General features: G+C 33.8%; 1 protein-coding gene across 1 annotated transcript; it reads left to right on the top strand.

Annotated features, from left to right (window-relative positions):
• Window positions 1–278: 278 nt before the first annotated feature.
• On the top strand, window positions 279–18338 carry LOC106720498 (homeobox protein MSH-D). The gene is made up of 3 exons (XM_014515214.2): window positions 279–1246; window positions 17295–17482; window positions 17911–18338. The coding sequence occupies exons 1-3, from the start codon at window positions 862–864 to the stop codon at window positions 18157–18159; spliced, it is 822 nt and encodes a 273-aa protein (XP_014370700.2). The 5' UTR covers window positions 279–861; the 3' UTR covers window positions 18160–18338.
• Window positions 18339–21434: the final 3096 nt, after the last annotated feature.

Below are 21434 nucleotides of genomic sequence, written 5' to 3'. Positions count from 1 at the left end.
TAAAACTTATAAAACATACAAAAATCAACCTTAACAATAAAGAATGGAGGGTTGTAAATCAATTGATTGTTAAGTATTCTATAAGGCGTACTAAAGTGAGAGAGTTAATTTGAGCGCGACGAACCCCGCCTACCCAATATCGCGTTTACACACATGTCTGGTGGTAGCGTCGTCCCGTTCTCGCCGTGCCGGTTATTAAAATTCCTCGGTCGGTAGCTGCGTCCCTCTCGGCCCCCTCGGCTGCAGCGCTGAGGGAGAGGCGGTCCTCGGAGCGCGGTCTTCGCCCCAATACCAGCGCGATTTGCAGCGAGCGCCCGCGCGAATCGTTACGCGGACACACCGTACTTGAACGCTTTCGCGACACAAAACGTACCGGACACTGTTCGACGGGAATTTAAACTGAAAACGGACATTCGATATTTGCAATTGTGAATAAGAAACCGCGTCCGGATATTGCAGTGTTGCAATTTTAATATACATGTTATTGAACATGCAGCTAATAAATTTACAAATGGGCAATCGATATTTCAAATTTTAATCTTCAAAATAAAGTGAAAATTAAAGACTAATGAATCCTTTAAATGTTGACATTAAGTTGCGCAAAAAGTGTTACTAATGGTGCTGAGAGTGACATTTAGTGTGATATACAAAAAAGTGTCATAAACTATCATCTGAACATTTCGCTATGGACAACAACTTAAACAAATTTGCATAAACAAAGAACAAATTAAGTAGCCATTTTAAATTCCAACAAATTATCAACGCATAAATAAGCTCAAAATACACATAAAAAGAAATGTCATTATAAATTTTTGTAATCGCGATTGACGCGTAATAGTGAGATGCGATCGAGTAGATGAAATGAAGACTTCGCTCGAATGTGATCGGGCCGAAGCCGCGGACAGCGGCGGAAAAGGAAGAATATCTTTCAGTGTTGACTCCCTGCTGGGCAGTAAAACAGAAGCTCCTAAAGAATCTGTAGACACGAGTAGCGTAGACGCTGAAAGTGCGGTGGACAGTGACGAAAGTGACGTCGATATCGAAGACGTTGAATCTAATGCTGGCGATGAAAGAGACGATAGGGAGAGTAATAATGATGGAGAGGAAATGGAAAGCAGGACTGGGGTTGTGGTCCCGCAGCCGCTGTTGCCACGACTCTATCAAGGCCCGGCGCCGTCGGCGTGGCCCTTCGGAGCGTTCCCCTGGATGGCACCGAACCCAATGTTCAGAGCTGGATCTCCAAACAGTGAGTATGAAATTTCGTATGTACTTTACCAAACCCTCTTTTTTGTTCTACCGATGGGTTTATTTAAAATATTTCAAAGTTTGTTATATTCATTCTTCTCTTTTCCTCAATACTGTGTATTTGTTGAACTCTCACACGCAATGTAGATTGCATAAAGATTCTGATTAGGATCATCTACAAGTAATTTAAATTCTACTTAGATATACTTATTCTAATATTAAGATATTTGGATAAAATTACATAGAGAAATAGAAAAGGCGATTGTTCACTTGTCTTTTGTTTCTTTTTTTAAAAATAAAATCCTGAGTTTATTAACTCCACAAAACTAAATATTATTAGTTGTATACTTTCGTTTTGCAAACAGAAGGTTTGTTTTCGAATCTGAAAACAAAAAAATTAACACTGCCATTAGGTACCATCGTCACGATCAGTGACAAGTTAATTTACGTGATTATTTCCGGTGATCAATGAACAGGTTTAACCACTTCCTTATACTTTAATTGACACCTCACATTAAATGTTGGCGGTTAAGGAAAATCGTTCGTTAAGTAGATGCCACACGAATAGTACGGTGCCGCACAGTCGTGGTATTCACGGGGTAGTGTGGCAGAAAATACAAAGATAGAACTTGATAAGTGAACATAAAAAATAGTTATGAAATTAAAATCTGATTTAAATTATGTAGAATATGTCCTTAGCAAAATTTCGAAACCGCTGGAACTTGGTCTCCTTCTAGAAGGGAACGATTATATCTGAGGTTCCTCTAGTGTTGCTAATATTCATAGGATATTCATAGAAACTTCTTTCAAGAGTCACAATGCCCTTAAAGTTTAAAAAGAAAAAAAAAACGGTTCCTTCTTTTTTAAGCTACGAGAAAAATATTTAAAATTCAGTATGAAAATAAAACGGAAACTATGTGTCAACAGTAACATCTTATATATATAAAAGAAAGTCGTGTTAGTTACACTATTTATAACTCAAGAACGGCTGAATCGATTTGACTGAAAATTGGTGGGCAGGTAGCTTAGAACCAGGAAACGGACATAGGATAATTTTTACCCCGTTTTCTATTTTTTATCCCGCGCGGACGGAGTCGCGGGTAAAAGCTAGTTAGTAATATATGTATATGTATAATTAAAACATAACTTGTTGTGAAACATCTTTCACGTTTATCACTCGAGTGTATCTCAGTGACTTATCTTAATGCCATATCACGACTTAATTTGCAATTTTGTTACGACAAAGATGCCGCCTGCTATTTAAAAGACCTATTACATTTACTTACGCCGAATCACTAGACAGCCATTAGAAAGATTTCAGAGATGTACTGCATACATTACAAAAGACATGAAATTTATTCATCTATCTTACTATTATTATAAATGCGAATGTTTAGATGGATGGATGTTTGTTTGAAGGTATCTCCAAAACGGCTCAACAGATCTCGGTGAAATTTAGCATAGATGTAGATCATAGTCTGGAAGAACACATAGGCTACTTATTACGTTTTTTTTAATCTTACGCGCACGAAGTCGCGGGCGTCAGTTAGTACTATTATAAAGAGGAAAGATTTGTATTTTTGTAAGATTCTTTCGCCATTAGAGTGCTACATTGCCCCTTAGTAACGTACATTTAAATGTTATAAAATGATTAAAAAAATACTAATAATACATCTGCGACTCTTTCCCCATCCCTTATTTAAAAAGAGAGGTGGTCTCCGACACTCAATCTTATCAGACGAAGCTCGGAATCACTTGCACTTGACGCATGTTGTCTGTGGTGGTATTGCACTGGTCCAGCAAGACCATTCTTGCAGTAGTGACAAGTAACTGGGGACCCTTACGAAACTTGTCGAAAAGACTATGTCTATTTAGTAAGCTAAATAATGTAGAACTTTAACCTATTCCTCTGATAGCTTTATTTAGCAATTCCACTAGCTAAAGTAGAATTAAATTAATTGAAATTGTCCCATAGTCAGATCAGTAAGGTCAACAGATCGTAGACTATCGGGAGTCCACGATCTTTTTAACTCTATCACGGAATACATTCTCATACAATGTAACAGTCAGATTTTTGAATTCGTTAGTTTTTAATCTTACTAGTTATAATATTATTGTACAGTTAAATCTGCCATTTATCGCAACTTAATTAACTAATTTATACTGCACAGTCGATGTATTCACCGGGTAGTGTGGCAGAAAATACAAGTATAGAACTTGAGAGTTAAGTTGAGCATAAAAAATGGTTACGAAATTAATTATTTGTTATTTTTGTATTGATAAATATTTTACCTGATTGTTAGATTTAGAATTTAATGATATTAGCATTCCAGTAATTATTTTTGAATAAACTGAGATAGTAATACATTTTCGTAAAAGACCTTCGGGATTATAAATTCAAGAACTAAAGGTGACGGTCATGTAGACGATAAAATCAATTATGTAATTTATTTGGACGAATTACCGGTATGTCACGGGTTAATTCTTGTATTGTATACAAATCAGAAATACGGTTTTGTTTAAATTTCATTAAATTTTCGAATACCCTTGATCTAACATTCATTAGCATACAAAGGTACGCTTCACTTTGTGATATACAATGTTTTTTTTATTCTTCCTTTTTCGTGTGCAAAAAGTATTTAAATGTATATTAGAGTATGATTGCCGTAGAGCGCTTTACTTTAACATCGTCATATTGGAACGAAGTTCCTTATCGCGCGTTGTGAAAGGGGGCTAGAAGGAAAAAATCTTACGAAAAGTTGTCACGACACTTTTTGCTATAGTAAGTATGTTAACGACGAATGAGCGCTAATTCACCATGGCAACGACGTGACAATATATAACGAAAATTCATAGAAATAAAATGTACTTCTTGTGAAGACTTAAGTTTTTTATTCATAGAATAAACATTGGTTCCTTCACTAATTAATAGAAAGGAACTTCGTTCCATCCGGGTGTCCCTTGACACCTCTCAAGTTTTTTATATAACCACAGATTTACTAACAACCAGTTGTATTGGAAATTCGGAATTCAAAAGTTATGTCGATTTTAAATTTTTTGTTGTTTCTGCTTAGATGGAAAAGTGTATTTTACACGATTACAATTTTGATAATTTACGATGTTTTGGCACAAACTTTTTACATGAAACACACAGAAATTAATCAAGATGAAGTTTATGAAATGAATTTTTAATCTTAACTTTACTAACATAGTTATAAGTATTACTTTCCTAACAATGAATGGACTTATATTGGTCTGAATTAAATGATTTTTTTTTTATTTTTTTTATTTAAATAACCAATGTAACAATTTTATTTTAAGACTGTCTATGGAATCTTCATTTATAGCCTAAGAATGACCTGACCTGGTGGGCACCACAATCGCCTATTTTCTAATTTACTTTCTTACGTGATGAAACTTCTGTTTCTCTTAAAATCTAGCGACGTCTTTTGTATTCCTGGTCAGGCTATAGAAAAAAAAAGCAGTAAACTATAATTTTATTTTTAGAGACATCAACAACCCGTCATGAAACGCTACCATCAATCAACGCTACTTAAATAATTCGGTTTCCAACTTCACGCTGCGCTCCAAACTGAGCCGCTGAATTATTTTACCATATTCACTTAATGATCTATATGACAAGAATAATGATAGCAGTATAATGGTGGCAAAAACAAGCGTTGACATATGCCACTCCGCCTGATCGTCTATGAGTCTATGGTCTATCGATATTTAACGGCACTACATTTCATTGCAGTAGAAAATTGTTTAAATCAGTCATTAAAAAGATAAAAAGGATAGATTTTAAATTTATAAATTGTACGTGCTTATTTCAATGAAAGGAAAAATATTTATTGGCAAACTAAAAACATTAGCACGGATTTATTCTACAACACAACAACTAAAATGTGTCTAAAGGTTGACAACTTAGCGTGTACAGGAACGGACCAAACTAACCCTGCTTTAGTTTACAGCTAGTTTTAAAAAGTACTATAGAAGAAGCGATAGTAGTTCAAGAAGCGAGCGTATCACCTTCTGAAAGGCCGGCAACGCATCTGCGATTCCTCTGGTATTGCAGATGTCCATGGGCGTCGATGAACGCCTTGGTGTTCCCGCTGCTCGTTTGTCCCCTTCTCTTATAAAAAAAAATAGTAACGCTCTTAGAATAAAAAAATATGTATCTGTTATATTAAAACACGCAGAGCACATAATTTTTTATATGTTAAACTTCTTTCCCTACTTTTCTTATTATAAAGAAAATCGCGAGACGTAAATGTTATGTATACAAAATAATAAGCGATAAGTTTTTAACTCAAATGGTGATTGGAACGATTTTCTATTCGAGCAACATTTGTAATCAATTCAATACGTTCACGTTTACGATACACTTTAATTAATTTACTTTCTTAATAATCGATAATGAAACCGAATCGGTTCTAAGCGTGACGATACGATATTTGTGTCAATTACTTGATTGAAGGCCAAAGGAGACGAGTCGTATCGATCGTCGATCAAATAAAGTACAGTTAAGGATGTTTGCGGTACTCTAAATTCAAAAAATCTCCTCGCACCTCACAACTTAAACTCATTCGATGTTTTCAGTTGCATTGATGCTTGTACCAATACATATTGTTGTCTCCTTTTTTTCCGTGCAAATGGGGAGAAAAACTGTCTATTGCTTACTATAGATGTAGTAAATCGACTGTGCTAAAAAGCAATGATTTCTGTCAAATTTCAACTAAAATACTAAAAAATAAATATATACCGACAAGGATATCTAACCCTGGACATAAATCAAATTATAAAATAAAAATAAATAACATGAAATAAATTAAAATAAAATAAACTTTTATTTCGGACCAGTTACATCCATATAGTGTTAGTGCAAAATAAAAATAAATCAACAGATCTACTATCAGACTTTGTTAGTAAAATAAGATAAAACAGTTCATACTTAAATTATTTTGTTACCAGGTTATTGTTCGAAAAATTATGATAGCTCAGTAACGCCCTCCTAAAACTGTGAAAAAGATGTCACAAGGTCCTTTACGTACTGTAGGTGTCACTTCATGTTTTTTCTTTTATCTAATTTTCTTTGCCCCAGTAGGTTGTACATATTATCGACAGAACTCACCGTGATAGCAGCGCTTCTCTCACCTTACTAGATATCCTTGTCAGTCTAAAATATAGACGAACAAGGATCATATGAAATTGAAAAAAATATAGTGGAATTCAAAAGTATCGTGCGACAAACTTACCTAACCTAACATAAGTGGAACTAAACTACTAAGTAACAAAAGCTTCTCAATACCAAAAAAAAACCTTGTGAGCCGTCATGGGACGCCTGCCAGATGTGAAATATAGTGTGTGTACAAGTAATATGCATAAAATATTATAATTAAATAATAATGATAATGATAATGATAAAAAAATGATAAAATAATTTTTAAATAATTATAATAATAATAATGTATAGCGTGGCGACCCGTCGCCACACCGTACACTCTACTACACATAAAATTCATATATGTATAGCTTGGCGACCCGTCGCCACGGCAAGCGTCGCCACGCCAACGATTCGGTTTACAAGTGATCCTATAGATGTTTCACATCAAAAAGTAGATCCATGTCGGACTGTTATTGTCATGTCCTGCCTTCCGAGTCATTTTCTATGCTTACTGAAAACAGCGCTAACCGGGACAGATGCATTAATCGCACAATAAATGGATATATTGAAAGAAATCTTGTATCGCAACTCGATTTCTCAGATTTACTTTTACAAATTTTGATATATCTTCTCGATAACGTTATGAAAACGTGTGTCGCAGATATTCAGACACAAAACAGCGATACCAGCGTTACTTAACGGGCTGGATAAAGTGGGGTAAAAAATTATAACTAACAGTGATCAAATAGTAAAATAAATAGAACGTAAATAATTTAAAATACGTTATAACGAGCGACATGCGTTGTGATCACATGTCTCACAAGCCTACGCGGGAAAAAATATTCCAAGTAATTACAGAAATCGAAATGGCGTCTCGCTCGATAGGATAACGCTTAAGGTATGCTTTAGTGGAAATGCACACTAAAAAGTAAATTGATCCGCAATTTCCCCGTTTGAAATTTAAAAAGGCTTTTGCCACAAATATTAACCACAATAGTTAGCCGAAAATCTAGTTAATCTAAAATTAAATGTAAGAATTAAAACATTATTAGTTTATTATAAAAGGGATATAATAGTCCTAAGGTAAAGAAAAATTTTAAAAACTAATGAAACAAAAACATACTTAAATAAGTAATGACTGCTTACTTTTAGCTTATCTTCTTATTTGGAACTATGGTATGTTGCAATTTTATACTTCAGTAGCCGCCATCTTTAATTTTCTTGATGCGTGAATTAAGTTTGAAGTCACCGTAATTTACTTTAAAAAACCAACTTACCCAATTGTAATATCGAACCTTTGTAATAATATATTCAAATTATGTTATGAATGAATGGTTATGTTTGTTACATAGCATAGACTATAAAAAGGTAGACCATAACACGATTTGTCGCTAACCAACTAGTCTCTAACGACAACAAGGAAAATGGCAGCCATCTTGAAAAAAACTAGTGATTCCCGCGTCCGTTACACATTTCTAAACGTTTAATGGATACTCTCATTAATAAAGGGAATATCCAAGGAAAAGGAACACATACCTTTTTTCTCTTTTCTTTCATAGCTGTTCCATTCATCGGAAACTCTAATGAAATGTTCATTCATATTTTTTTATTTACGACACCCGTTAAAACCATCTGTCATCTCTTCCTCTCTATAATTGCAAAAAAATCAAAGTGTACACTATAAATATGATTTAATTAGTCGTAATTAAAAATACCGAGCAACGCGAAAGCTGATACAATTATGGATTTCAGTCGACAACAACACCCATTATGGTGTTGAAGAAATACCAAATGTCATTTTAAATAACTCCTGCAATGAAAGACAGCTGTGGGAAATAACGAGTATATTAATTGCATATTATGTGAAATTGGTCACAAGTTGTTCATTAATTAGTTTTATATATTACAAGATCGGTGGGAAGGTTAAGTGACCATTATCATTATCGTACAAATTATATTTATCCCGATTAATTTATAGACACACACACAACTTACGTTTGTAACCCAAAGGGGTAAGCAGAGATCACGGACCTCCATTAGGCGTTGGCCAAATGAACCGCAATCCAGTTTTCGCCATTTCCGGAGACGAGACGTGTCGGGTGGCGAGCCGCTTCAGCGTCTTTTTTCCCGTGAATTCACACATTTCTTTGAAATTAATTTTTCTGATATATGTGGGTTTGACGGAGACAGACGGAGTCACTTGCGACAGCTAATCATTCATAATTATTTTCCTGAACAAATTCTCGTCAATTTTGCCTCGGTACAAAATCAAAACCAGATCAACATTAAGTAAACGTATATTAATTAATTCAGCAATAGAAATAAAAAGGAAGACATCTATCTTAAAAGGTAATCCAATACATGTTAGATCGTATAAGCAATTTCCAGTTTAAACTGGTAATGCCCTTATACGATCGTGATTCGACCGTTTCCAATTAACAATTCCGACGAATTGCAGCGAAACATGCGCAACTTAGTTATGTAAACCATATTTAGCTGGAGATATTGCAATTAAGGATGTCACTTGAAAATATAACATAACTTGGAGAATTTTTGTAAAAATAAAATCACATTTCGTTGTATGAGATGGGATATCTGTGCTACTAGGATACTAATCTGTTCCAATCTTGCCTCTATTAATTTATCCATTGTCCGTTTTTATAACCTCTCCAATCTTTTATTTTCAAACTAATACTAGCGTATTAGCTTATACTGCAACCTAATCTAAAAAAAACACAATCAAAACCCAGCCAGTGACTACCTCTAAGACACTCAGAGGAAAAATATATGTGGCATATATATATGGCACCCTTACTAGTTAAATTCGATTCAGTTGTCTCGAGTAAAAGCGTTCAAGATGGCATTTACATACAAACACACTCATATAAAAACTTAGATAAGTGCGAAAACCTCTTTAGTCATTCGAGTAAATATTAATACTAAAGCCTTGTATAATTAGAATCAACTCTCTAATAGCTTGCCAATATGACATCCGGCGATCGGAAAGGAAATCAAATACCGTAACTATATGTGGGCCCAATTAATCCAAGTGGGTGTAACTCGTATTTAATTTATATAGAGCTATGCTAGGATACATTAAATAAACGTTTTACTACACTATAACACTAATTAAAAAGGTTTTTCTTGCGTTGAAGTTGCAAACATTTATATGTAGACATAGTCAAAGAATTTAATTCCCAACCCATTTAAGATCGAATAACAAATTGTCACTATAAGAATTATAATATAGCACGTTTGTATGTTACTATGACATATTTTCGACATCTACATATATAAAAGAAAGTCGTGTTAGTTACACTATTTATAACTCAAGATCGGTTGAACTGATTTAGCTGAAAATTGATGGGGAGGTAGCTTAGGAGGAGGAGGAGACGGACATAGGAACTTTTTTATCTTGTGTGCATTTTTTATATTCCGCGCAGACGAAGTCGCGGTTAATAGCTAGTTATTTATAATTGAAACAGATGATGATAATTTGGAATAGGATGTAAAGAATATGCTACTTTTATAACATTGGAGTGTCCTCTAAAGTGAACGCCAATTAATTTGGCCTGATAGAGTCGAGGCATTCGTGCAACTTTCAGCTCAATCTTACCACATAAAGATTAAACGACACTTTGATTGCACTATCGACTATCGGGGAGAAATCGTTCTCGCGTCAATCGACACAGCTGAGATATATGTGTCACTCACTGTAATTACAGCCGAGTTAGTAAATTGTTTAATTAATCATTTAACTTAAGTACGAGTAGTATTGGTTAATTTAATAACCCTAAAACTCGAATAATTATAATCATCATTCATAAAACCAAAACATTACCTACTAGCAGTTGCTCGCGACTTCGTCCGCGCGAAATTAAAAATATCTAGTAATAGATAAATAGATAAAAATAGTAGCTATAGTATTTTTCGTGGTAAAAGGAATGTAAAACAATGCCCTTTAATCAAGGGGAAGGCAAAGATTAAACCATTTTCAGAAAAACAAGAAAGCCCTCAACTTTCTTTATTTTAGACAGAATGTTATTAATTTCATCGAAAAACATTTGCTTATTGATTTCTTTTTAGTCATATTTAGACGTAACAACTAAGAGAGGTCAAAATGATTAAATTATTGTTATTTTTATTTCTTAGTTAGATAGACTTTCTATATCTAGCTTTCATCAGAGTCAATAAATTCATCTGGTGTCTCTTTCTCGAAGGGAATTTCTACCTTTATACGTCAAGTTTTTGTACGTCTCGTATGTCTAACGTTTCATGTTGCATTCAATGCAAAAATTTAAGTCATAAAATTATTTTATCCTAATAATAATTAACGAAACTTCGCTAAATTAGAATTCTAAAGTTCCACTTCCTATAGGATTTATTGTCAGTAAGTGTCAGACCATATTTGGTCGTATGTTACGTCATATTTTTTTACGAAAAATTTCCCGTTCACTCATATTTTTTTGCAAAAAAAATTTCCTGGTCACCTTTATTCGTATTTTTCCTTTTAACAAATCGAGTGATACTCAATGTAAAATGTAATTAAGAAAGTCAACCCTTGTACTCGTACACAGACGCTGCCGAAATTAAAAATGTTAATTAAGTAAATTTCAATAATTAATGACGAGATTGTCCCAATTACCGGTCCTCACGGCGCACGCACTCTGACATATATAACATTAAAGCAACCTTAACACTCGCTACTTGAGAGCACAAAAACAGTAGCGGTGGTATGCGAATTGTGCCCAAATGCGACTCGTCCGACGATATTAAATAAATAATTACACATTTGTCAGATAGTCTTAAAAAGCGGAGTGACTGCGACCGGCCGTATTCCGTATTTGGCGGGCTATGCCGGCGGGTTGCACCGGCGCAGGTGACCGCCAATTATCGAAGCTCGCAAAAAGCTCGCTCGGACAAATTGTGAAATTGTAAGACCTCTCGACTCCGAGGCATTGGCTTGCAGGGAAACACGCCTATTGGAGACGCGCTCTATTACATTGTTTTGCAAATGCTGGAGGGTTGCCAGTCGCAAATTCTAATCTATTTATATTACTTTACAAATTCATCACTGTTTATTTAATTAAAAATATTACTTTATTTTTCATATCATGTTAGACGTTTGTCTAATGTCCTGTCTTGACTATTTATGCAGGGTCCTGAGTATTCTAAGCAACTAGTTACATGTCAAACATTATAAATTTTTATTAGAATAATAGTAAAAAAAATTATGTTTTTCTAAGCTTTAACTAACAGAAAACATTTAGATGTCATAGCCAGAAATTTTCGATAGTCACTCCGTGAATTTTCTCTTCGATTACGTGTACCTATGATTTATGTACTACGTAATAATCAAAATATTATAATAATATTAATTTTTAGATCGAATCATTTATTACTAATACATACAAACAATACATAGGTTTCTTAACATTTACATGACTATTTCAACTTACCAGAGTGAGGATAAACGAAGGTAGTTGTGCAAACTTTTTACAATATTAACAGACGCGATGATAATTGCTACAATCCATTACCATTTCTGAAGGGAAAGCGCTCGTGTTGGCTGCTCTTTTGTTTTTCACAACCGCGCATCGACCGTTCCATATAAGTAAAATCGCATAGTAATTAGTTAAGAGTGAATGTTCGATGTTTTTAAGGCTTAGTTACCGTATTGATATCCCTTTAAAAGCGTACATGGTGGCGACGAAGCAAAACATATAGTCGAAGACGTTTATTTCCTACCCATTTAGATGAAATGTCGTTTGTCTCACAAGTTGCAATTAGATCGAAAGCTTGTCATTGCCACATACTGATGTGTTAAATTGTAGATCTTATGGTGACAGTTTGCTGTATGATATTCAATCTTAAGAGGGTAGGGAATGTAATTCTTTGACTGTGCACAAATGCAAATACACCCTCGGTTTTCCTAACGATCCTATCGAGTTTAAGAATAAGGTTTTCCTCATTTACATAACTTAGATAAGTATTTTTATAGCTTTATTAACTTACTTGCTTTTGCCTGCGACTTCATCTGTGCAGAATTTAAAAATAATGTTGAAAAGTATCCCTACTCGAGACTATGTTCTATATCTATGCCAAATTTTCATAAGATGTTATGAACCTTTCAAGAGTTATCGAGTAAATATGTAAATAAACTGTATCCCACGGAAACCGTAGGTATACATTTCCGGGATAATAGGTAGCCTGTGTTCTTTCAGACTGTGTTTTACATCTAAACCTAATTTCTTCAACAATGATGCAGCCGTTCTGGAGATACCTTTTTACAAAAATCCACCCAACCATACATATATGTAACCATATATGGTTGGATTAGTCAAAGTTACGTAAACGTGCGGAACATTGGCACATGGGCAAAAGCTAGTTTTAGTAATATTATAATATAAGTAAAACTACCTTTTGCCCACGAGTTCGTTCTGGCGGAATTAAAAAGAGCTGACATGGTATATCTTTTTCCTAACTATGTCCTACACCTATGTTAAATTAATCCAGAGTAATTCACAAACATTCATCTATCTAAACTTTCGCTTTAAAATATTAATAAGTTAATTCAACATAGTTTATCCAAAAAGACAATTAATTACCGCACTCAGAATAATTGGTCCTTAAGGAAGCCTATTAGTGTAAATTTTTCAATCAAAATAGGTTCTAAGGGTGACCACATAATTAACGCAACACTTCGACTAGTTTAGTCATTTCTCAAGAAGTTAGGACCTGTGCGTTGTATTAAAAACGCAAACTTCTTTTGGGTCACTAGTATTAGTAAAACTTTAACAATGAAGTCCTAAATTAATTCTTCTAAACTAGTTGTATTAAATTTACTATTTACTTAAAAAAATCTTTCGAAAAACAGTTGTTTTTGAACCGTTTTTACATGTTTACTGGGCAATAACGTATACCATTAAAATGCAATAAGTGTACGGGCGATCTCGGCCATTTTCCGGTAAGTGACCATTGGTTGTGCATCATGATTCTCAGTAACGCTTCTTAGAACACAGATTAATGGATTAGGTATTCAATTAGTTCCATGTAGATACTTTAAAAGATATCATCATCTCTAAAGAAATGGACACTAAAAGTTATCACTTACTAAGATCTTTTTAGACAAAATTAAATACAATAATTAACTCATTACACTCAGAGTTAGTTGGACACTAAGGTAGATCCTAAGTGTAGATTTAGTATGAGTTACCGCTTTCGAGTAGTTCAGTTAAATTTTAATAATTTAATTAAAAAAAGTTATTATATCGAAACTTGCTATTTTAAATCAAATTTAAAATCTTTGAAGAATCGCATGTGGCAAGAGAACGTTAAGTATGAGTGTGGAGGTACACCGGTAGAGGTAGGCCTAGGAAGAGTTGGATGGATTGCGTCAAAGGTGACATGATCAAGAAGGGGATGACGGCAGACAAATTGATTTGGAGGACGGAAACCTGGTGCACCGACACTACCTAAGTGGGACAAGGAAGCCTTGTAAAAGAAATCCAAACAGACTATATGACAGAACAGAAGAATCATTTTGCTGCATCAAAAATAACTATAGTTGAGAATAATGCGCATTAAAACTAAAAATTTTAAATAATAAAGTCCATAACATTTTACGACAGTTGGAATGGAAACTAAATGTTCGTACATTATCTGAGTCGCTGCTAGAAGTAAGAATGCAGACTGTCAAGTTTCATTTACCAATTATATGTTTAATTGTGTTAAATTATTTAGCTAATAGGTACACTTAAATGTGTACGTGCTGAGAATCTAATTAATGTTATACAACAGACTAATAAAAATAAAAAGTAAACATCGATTGCATAAAATTGTGTAATGGCGGACAAAGATGGCGACTCGTCTCTCTCACTTTGACATATACAAGGCACATATTAAGAAAGAGACGAGGATATAAATACAGATAAGGAAATGCGTTTTTATTGTTTTCCACGAAGTTATTATTCAGTTTAAGGTAACAACCTTTTTGTTAGATTAATTATAAATGAATAGACAGGCTTCGCCATATTTTGCTTAATTGTTTTATTGTTCAGAAAAGAAATTGAAATAGGTATGTATGTTTGTTTATAAGAAAAAGACAAGAATTTCCCACATATTGTTTTAATTGTAAAATTGAACCTAGTTAAGAGGGAAATATAAACGCTATATTTCTTTCTTCCCCGCTTATTAAAGCCGAAATTAATTTTTAATTACAAATTCTAACAAATACAAAGGACTTTGATGATCACTTTCTTGTTCCCGCTATTCGTTTCCTCATTTTCTTATGAAAAGTATACTCTCTTTGGTAAATTATTGTATTCAGTTATATGTCTGAGATGCTTTCTATAGACAGAATTAAGTGACATATATTTTGCAGTCAATGTTTATGGTCAAAAGACTGGATATGATAAAGGAGAACAGAGTTAAAAGAAAAAAGTTAGTAATATTAAGTATGTAATTTCTTATCTAATTTTAATTATATATTAAATCTTTAAACAATCTAATCCATAAACCATAAAACGACAACATACAAATTAAACTAATGACGTGTTACAAAAGCGTTCAAAATATTGCACAAAATAATTTATCAAATACAAGAAGAGATTATAATAATCCAATTAAATCGAGACATTGACAACTAAATCCTATTAACCGGCCCAAACGGCGGGCGTAATTGGCCACCATTACATACAAGCCCTTTATGGTCTGTCATCGCAACACAAAATGGCGGACGAAATGGCGCGCGCGGGAAAAATAAATACGTTTAGAGAGATGGATATTATATCTTCATTAGCGTACGGTAGCACGCATTGATATGTCGGCAGGTGGGGGCCATTGAAATTGTTTGTATTTTATCACTCGCATGCGAACGGATAGGCATTTGTGCGGGCAGCCTTTGCCTTATTGGACTGTCGGCGGCTGCGCGGGTATTGTATTGACTCGCCGCAGCGATGCTCCTACACGTTACCGTGAATATTTGATTTATAAACGACTCTAAAACGTTTCTTTATTAAAAAATATAATAGAATGATAGTCGTATAAATTGTTAAATTAATAATATATTGCTACCCGGTACATGATTTTTCTCTTCGAATGTCTATATGGGTAATAGTTAAGAAAGTTATGTTTATGTTGTTATGCGTCCCCGCTTCCGCCAAATCCGCTTCCCCTTCCCATCCTTTCCTAATAAGAAAAGGGTGGCAAGGGAAAGAGGACTAAAATTAGGCCTCCGGTACCACACTCATCAGACGAAACGCGAAATTGCTTCCACTTCACGCCTGTTTTCTGTAGGGTGGTGGTATTTTACCGGTCGAACCGGCCAATTCGTGGAAGAAACTCTCCATCTAAATGTGACTTTATTATTAAACTACGAAGTAAATTAGAAACAAATAAAGTCGTACATGTTTTAAACGAAATTTCATTAAATGCTTATTAAAATTCGTGCATATTTAGAAACAAAACAAGTCCAGACAGTACTTTGTTTGTTAATAGAGGTGAAAATGTTAATTAAAGATAGGTCGACCATAGTCTATGTTATAGAATATTCATCATCATTATGTCTGGCAGGAAATACATTACATGCGCAATTACGTATTTTGATGCAATAAGAATTAAGTTATTATTTAATTTAGTCATAGTCATTGTTATTGTAAGAGAGTCGGCGACTCAGGGGTTAAGCACTTGCAAATCTGCAGGTCCTGGGTTCGAATCCCGCCATGTAACAATGTATTTTTCGATATTCGATTGAAATATGTATATTTATCTGAAGTTCTTACGGTGAAGCAAAACATCATAATGCAACCTGCACATATCAGAGAAGAAATTCAATGATATGTGTCAAGTCAACAAACCGCACTGGGCCAGCGTGGTTGACTATGGCCTAGTCACCCCTAACTTAGGGTAGGTCCGAGCCCCTAGGTAAGGACGTATAGTGAGCTGATGATGATGATTGTTTTTGTAATTTTAGAAGAATACCGATGAAAGTATGAATGGATTTTTTGAATGAGGATATGCGTAAGAAAGGAATGAACTCAGTTATAACGAGTGGTGATATGTGGTAGAAAATACTGTGAACTCTTCTCTTAAAAAAGTCTGGTTTATAAGGATAATGAGTTTATATAGAAATTCCTTGAAAACACAAGTCTATAGCAATATCTGATAAATCGCTTGATAAAAACGATTATAAAAAAAAACACTAAGAACCTAAAGCGATCGACGACAAAACAAATAATATGCAATATAGGCAAAGAGCTTAGGTCACTATCATAAGTTAAAGCCTAAGGTGTCATTAGCCTGTTGATGTACAATGAAACGAGTAATCAAAATTAATATATATTCAAGTGCATAATGACACTGCATTGTCTCACTTCCGCCAGGATATGTATGAATGAGCAATTATCTGCAATCACCTTTTGTTGACATTCTTGTTATAAATAACAATTTTGGTTCAGTACTCTAAAACATGACGTTCAGAATTATTCAAACTTTCGTGAGACATTATCATTAACTTATATAAGACCCCCGATGGGCTCGAAACTACACCGGATATATATATATATATATATATATATATATATATATATATATATATATACGTGAGTGTTTTAGCCGTTCCTATATAAGTTAATGACGTTCAGACACTAAATAGACAATAATAATTTTTAATGTTGTTAAAGTTCTAGAAGAAAATTTAAAACTATTGACTTATAAGTTGTCTATTGACGCACAAAGTATTGACTTTATCAGGAAGTATCATAAATTTCTAGTTATCATCTTTAATGGAAAAGAGAAGTATTGGGTATTACATAATTATACGAAATATTTTTAACAATAAGATTAGACCGTTTATTTTCTAATCAGTGTACTGTTTTTCCAGCGGGTGCCCCAAGCGGTCCTCCGGTGGTACGTTGCCAACTACGCAAACACAAGCCCAACCGCAAACCGCGTACGCCCTTCACCACGCAGCAGCTGCTGGCCCTGGAGAAGAAATTCCGAGACAAACAGTACTTGAGCATCGCTGAACGAGCTGAGTTCTCCTCATCGTTGAGACTTACGGAGACACAGGTGAGAGTAGTTCAACTTAGTTAAGTACTAAAACTGTACTTGTATTAAGTTTCATTTGTATTCGTGTAAAGCGTGATATTTAATAGAAGTCTTCGATCGATATAATGCCTTTAAAAATAGTAGTATTGTACATTCTCAATGTTAAATTCTTACTCACTTTTGTACTCAAATTAACATAGTTTAATCATATGGTGCGTAATTAATATAGACTTCTTATAAATGTAGGTACACTAAGAGAAACCCTGAGAGATCACTTAACAATTCTGGGTCCTGGTTGGGTTTAAAGGCACTCAAGCTTTTTCATACTTAATTACTTGAGTACATGCTCCCGGGCTGGCTCAAAGTTCCTCTCTTCAATTCTAAATAAATCAAATCATTCTAAAGCTAACTTAAAATTTCACCTATAAATCAAACATTGTATATTCCAGGTAAAAATTTGGTTCCAAAACAGACGGGCCAAAGCGAAACGTCTGCAAGAGGCTGAAATAGAAAAGCTCAGGTTATCTGCTAGGCCGCTACTCCCACCATCTTTCGCTCTCTTCGGAGGTGGGGGCGCGCCGCCGCTGTTCGCAGCAATGGCCGCTGCAACCAGACCTCAACTGAGCTTCCTCGGAGGGCCACCTACACATCAGCATGCTATCAACATGAACATTCTGAATTCATTACAACCGCATTGACATCAACCAAACGCGGGAACGCGTCATTTCAAACATCCGCCATCTTAGATGTAATGTCAAAATTGTCAAAGAGTAATCATTCATTTACACAGATCAGATACAGTAAGTCAGATTTTAATTAAATGTATTTTGTGATAGTAACATCCATAGAAGAAGTAAATAAATATCGTTTGTTCAGTAGTATGTAATATATTTAAAAATAGAGTAGAAAATTGGTACTAACGAGACTTTAAATCACTTAAGATTTTTTAATTATAAATTGATACTATGTAACTTTCACAAATGAAATAGTGCCAGGTTAAATAAAAAAACTTTCAATAGACATTTCTACTCTATATTTAATATCTATTCGTTGTATACAACTATATGTAAAAATAAAAGATACTAGACTATAAAGGTTCATTTGTCTTTGAAGAAAAAAAAAAACAAAACACTTTCCCTTCAATTCATGTGCAATTCCGCTTGGAATATTTTCCCAGAGATGATAAATTCGTGTATAAGTTTTTGTAAATATTGCAAACATATTTTTAACTGTGGAACTATCAAAAATTCAAAAAAATCAAAAAATCAAGGGTTTTTTTTTTTTGGGAATTACTAATTTAAAAAGGCTTTTACTATTTTTTTAATCTATGCGCTCTTGTCCATTATTTCAAATATAAACAAAATGTAACACACACTTTTACTCAATAAATCTTTCCAAAATTACTACAAAAATTGTAAGTCAAAAGAGCAGAAAATAGTTGTTGAACAGTCAATTTAACAAATTCAGTTAGTTAAATACTTTCGTTAAGATTGTCTAATGTACAGAAATTCAATAAAACAAGTATATTAATAATTAAATTTTATTAACGTTCAAAACGCGTAACAGCAAATTGCTTTTAATTTTTACGACTTCGTTGATTTAATACGGACAAATTTCATTTATTATAATTTGCTTTAATAGCTCAATATTTTACCTTTTCCAATAAAAAAAAAACTTGAAAAGCTATTATTTTTTACGAGAATGTATTTTTAACTTTTTACTATTTGTTTTTTCATAATTATCTCATCAGAATTTTTTTATACTTTAAACTGTTCCATTTTCATAGAAAATGAGGCAGTCAGAACAACATAATATGTCCTCGTTTTAATTGTAGTGCATTCACACTGACATTATGATCTGTATTTTCGTAAATGGAGAGAGAGGGACAGAAAGAGAGAGAGAGAGAGAGAGAAACTAACATCACGTTTCAAATTTTATTTACAGCAGTCAGCAATATGTTTCATTTTTTATTTTTAATTAAAATCTTATACGCGTTTGTATAAAAATAATCTATATGTATTTACACACTTCAATTTTTTCCTTTATAACATAAAAATGAGAATGTAAATATGTCATTTAATTTATTGTATACGTAAGCGTAGAATAAGTGGATTAAGCTATTAAATAATAGATTTTTTATTACAATTATTTTGTGTAAATTGTAACATCCTGTATCGTAGACATCGGTTGGAATTAGATTGTTTTTTCTTGATTCATCTAATTTTAAAGAACAGGCTGTATATGAGAAAATAAATCAATTTAAGCATTTAGTTCTTTTAATAGTCATAAAATACCAAACATACTATTGTAACCCGGTTTTTTATTTGGCACGTCAGGAACAACAGCACTTTTATGCCTGACGTGCCAACTGAAATGTCGGTAACTGTATTGAGATTAACGATGCATTTTACTATGTTAACCGTTAGTGGAAACCGACGGTAAGATCGGACCTGAAACAATCCGAAATGAGGTTGGCTGAAACAAAGTTTTTTTCATCATGGAAGAAATAAGCAAGCTAAACATTTACAATCAGAAGTGAGAGTTTCGTTACCAGCCTTTATGTAGGAACAAATAAATAAGTGGATAGACAAAGGTAATAAATAAGGTATTGTGGTCAAGGGGTCGCTGAAAATTGGGAAACAATTAATAAAACGAAGAACGATCTATATGTTTTGTGGTACAAGTGTTTCGCGAATGGACCCACGGTAAAAATAGGCCTGTTAATAAAAATAACTAATCCCCAATTTTAAAAAAAAAACCAAGAAACAAAACTGACAGGCTATATTCGATGAAACAGCGCCATCTATCGGCTGTATTTAATTTTTTTTTTATTTAAAAAATATACAGTATTTTTTTAAATAAAGCACTGTAATTACTACTATTTTGCAACACTTTACTTTAGATTAACTTCGTAATAATGATTTAACAATACAAAAAAGTTGCGACGAATGAGTTTCTGACTAGTTGTTCACTAATTTGAAATTATATCTCTTACGCATGGAATCAAACCTACGTCAAAATCAGTTCAGTCGTTAAGGCTCTAGGCCTAGGCCATCACAAAGAAATCTATATACAAACCCGCGAAAAACTTGAACCCTCTTGTCAGTCGGGTAATGAAGATAAATGAAAGCAAGGTTTAGTTTTAAAACAGGTCAAAGTGTAATCGGAATAACGAATAACATGATATTTGGACGGAAATAAACATTATATTGCACTTTGCTCAGTTGTGAAACTTTTTCAATGTATTTTATTTGTGTCTAAATGTCGGTTTCGACTGCAGTGACATATAATATGACAAGGTTATCTGGGCCGGTGACAGAAGCGCTGCTATCACGATTTGTTCTGTCAGAAAATTGGTATAACCTACATAGTCATAGGAAATGACATAAAAGAATAAACATGAACTACAGTGGACCTAGTTTATCGACAAAATTTGTTTATGGGGCGTAAACTAAACCAAATATCTCATACTAATTTTGACAAATTGACGATGACAATACGAAGCTATTATCACAAATATTCGTGCTAGGCCCACAGTAAGGTAAGGACCTGGTGACACTTTTTTGACATTGACAGGGAGGCGGTAGTGAGCTATCTTAATTTAGTTTTTTTTTTTTGTTGACGCGGCGAATGCATTTACGCACTTCGCCGTCCGGCATTAAAAGGCCGGACTACACACTAAACCCCGCGGTGTTATCCTTCGCCTGACCGGACCGTGGCATCTACGTTATCTTAATTTAGTTGAACTAATACCCACCAGGTGAGACATCTTTGTCGGTCTAATATGTTTATTTTCAAAGAGAATATGACGTTTGACAATATTTGTCAATTGTTAATTAACATAACGTTAAATAATATTCATCGTAACTGAAATCTTTACAACATCACCTTGACAGCTTGACATTGACCATTTGTCCCGTTTGATTTATAAAAGTTTAATAATTAATTCGTTGAAGTAGTGTTCAACATGACT

The sequence above is a fragment of the Papilio machaon genome, chromosome 24 (genome assembly GCF_912999745.1).
Source record: "Papilio machaon chromosome 24, ilPapMach1.1, whole genome shotgun sequence".
NCBI lineage: Eukaryota > Metazoa > Arthropoda > Insecta > Lepidoptera > Papilionidae > Papilio > Papilio machaon.
Note: the sequence above shows the minus strand (reverse complement) of the source record. Positions and strands in the feature narration are given on the sequence as shown.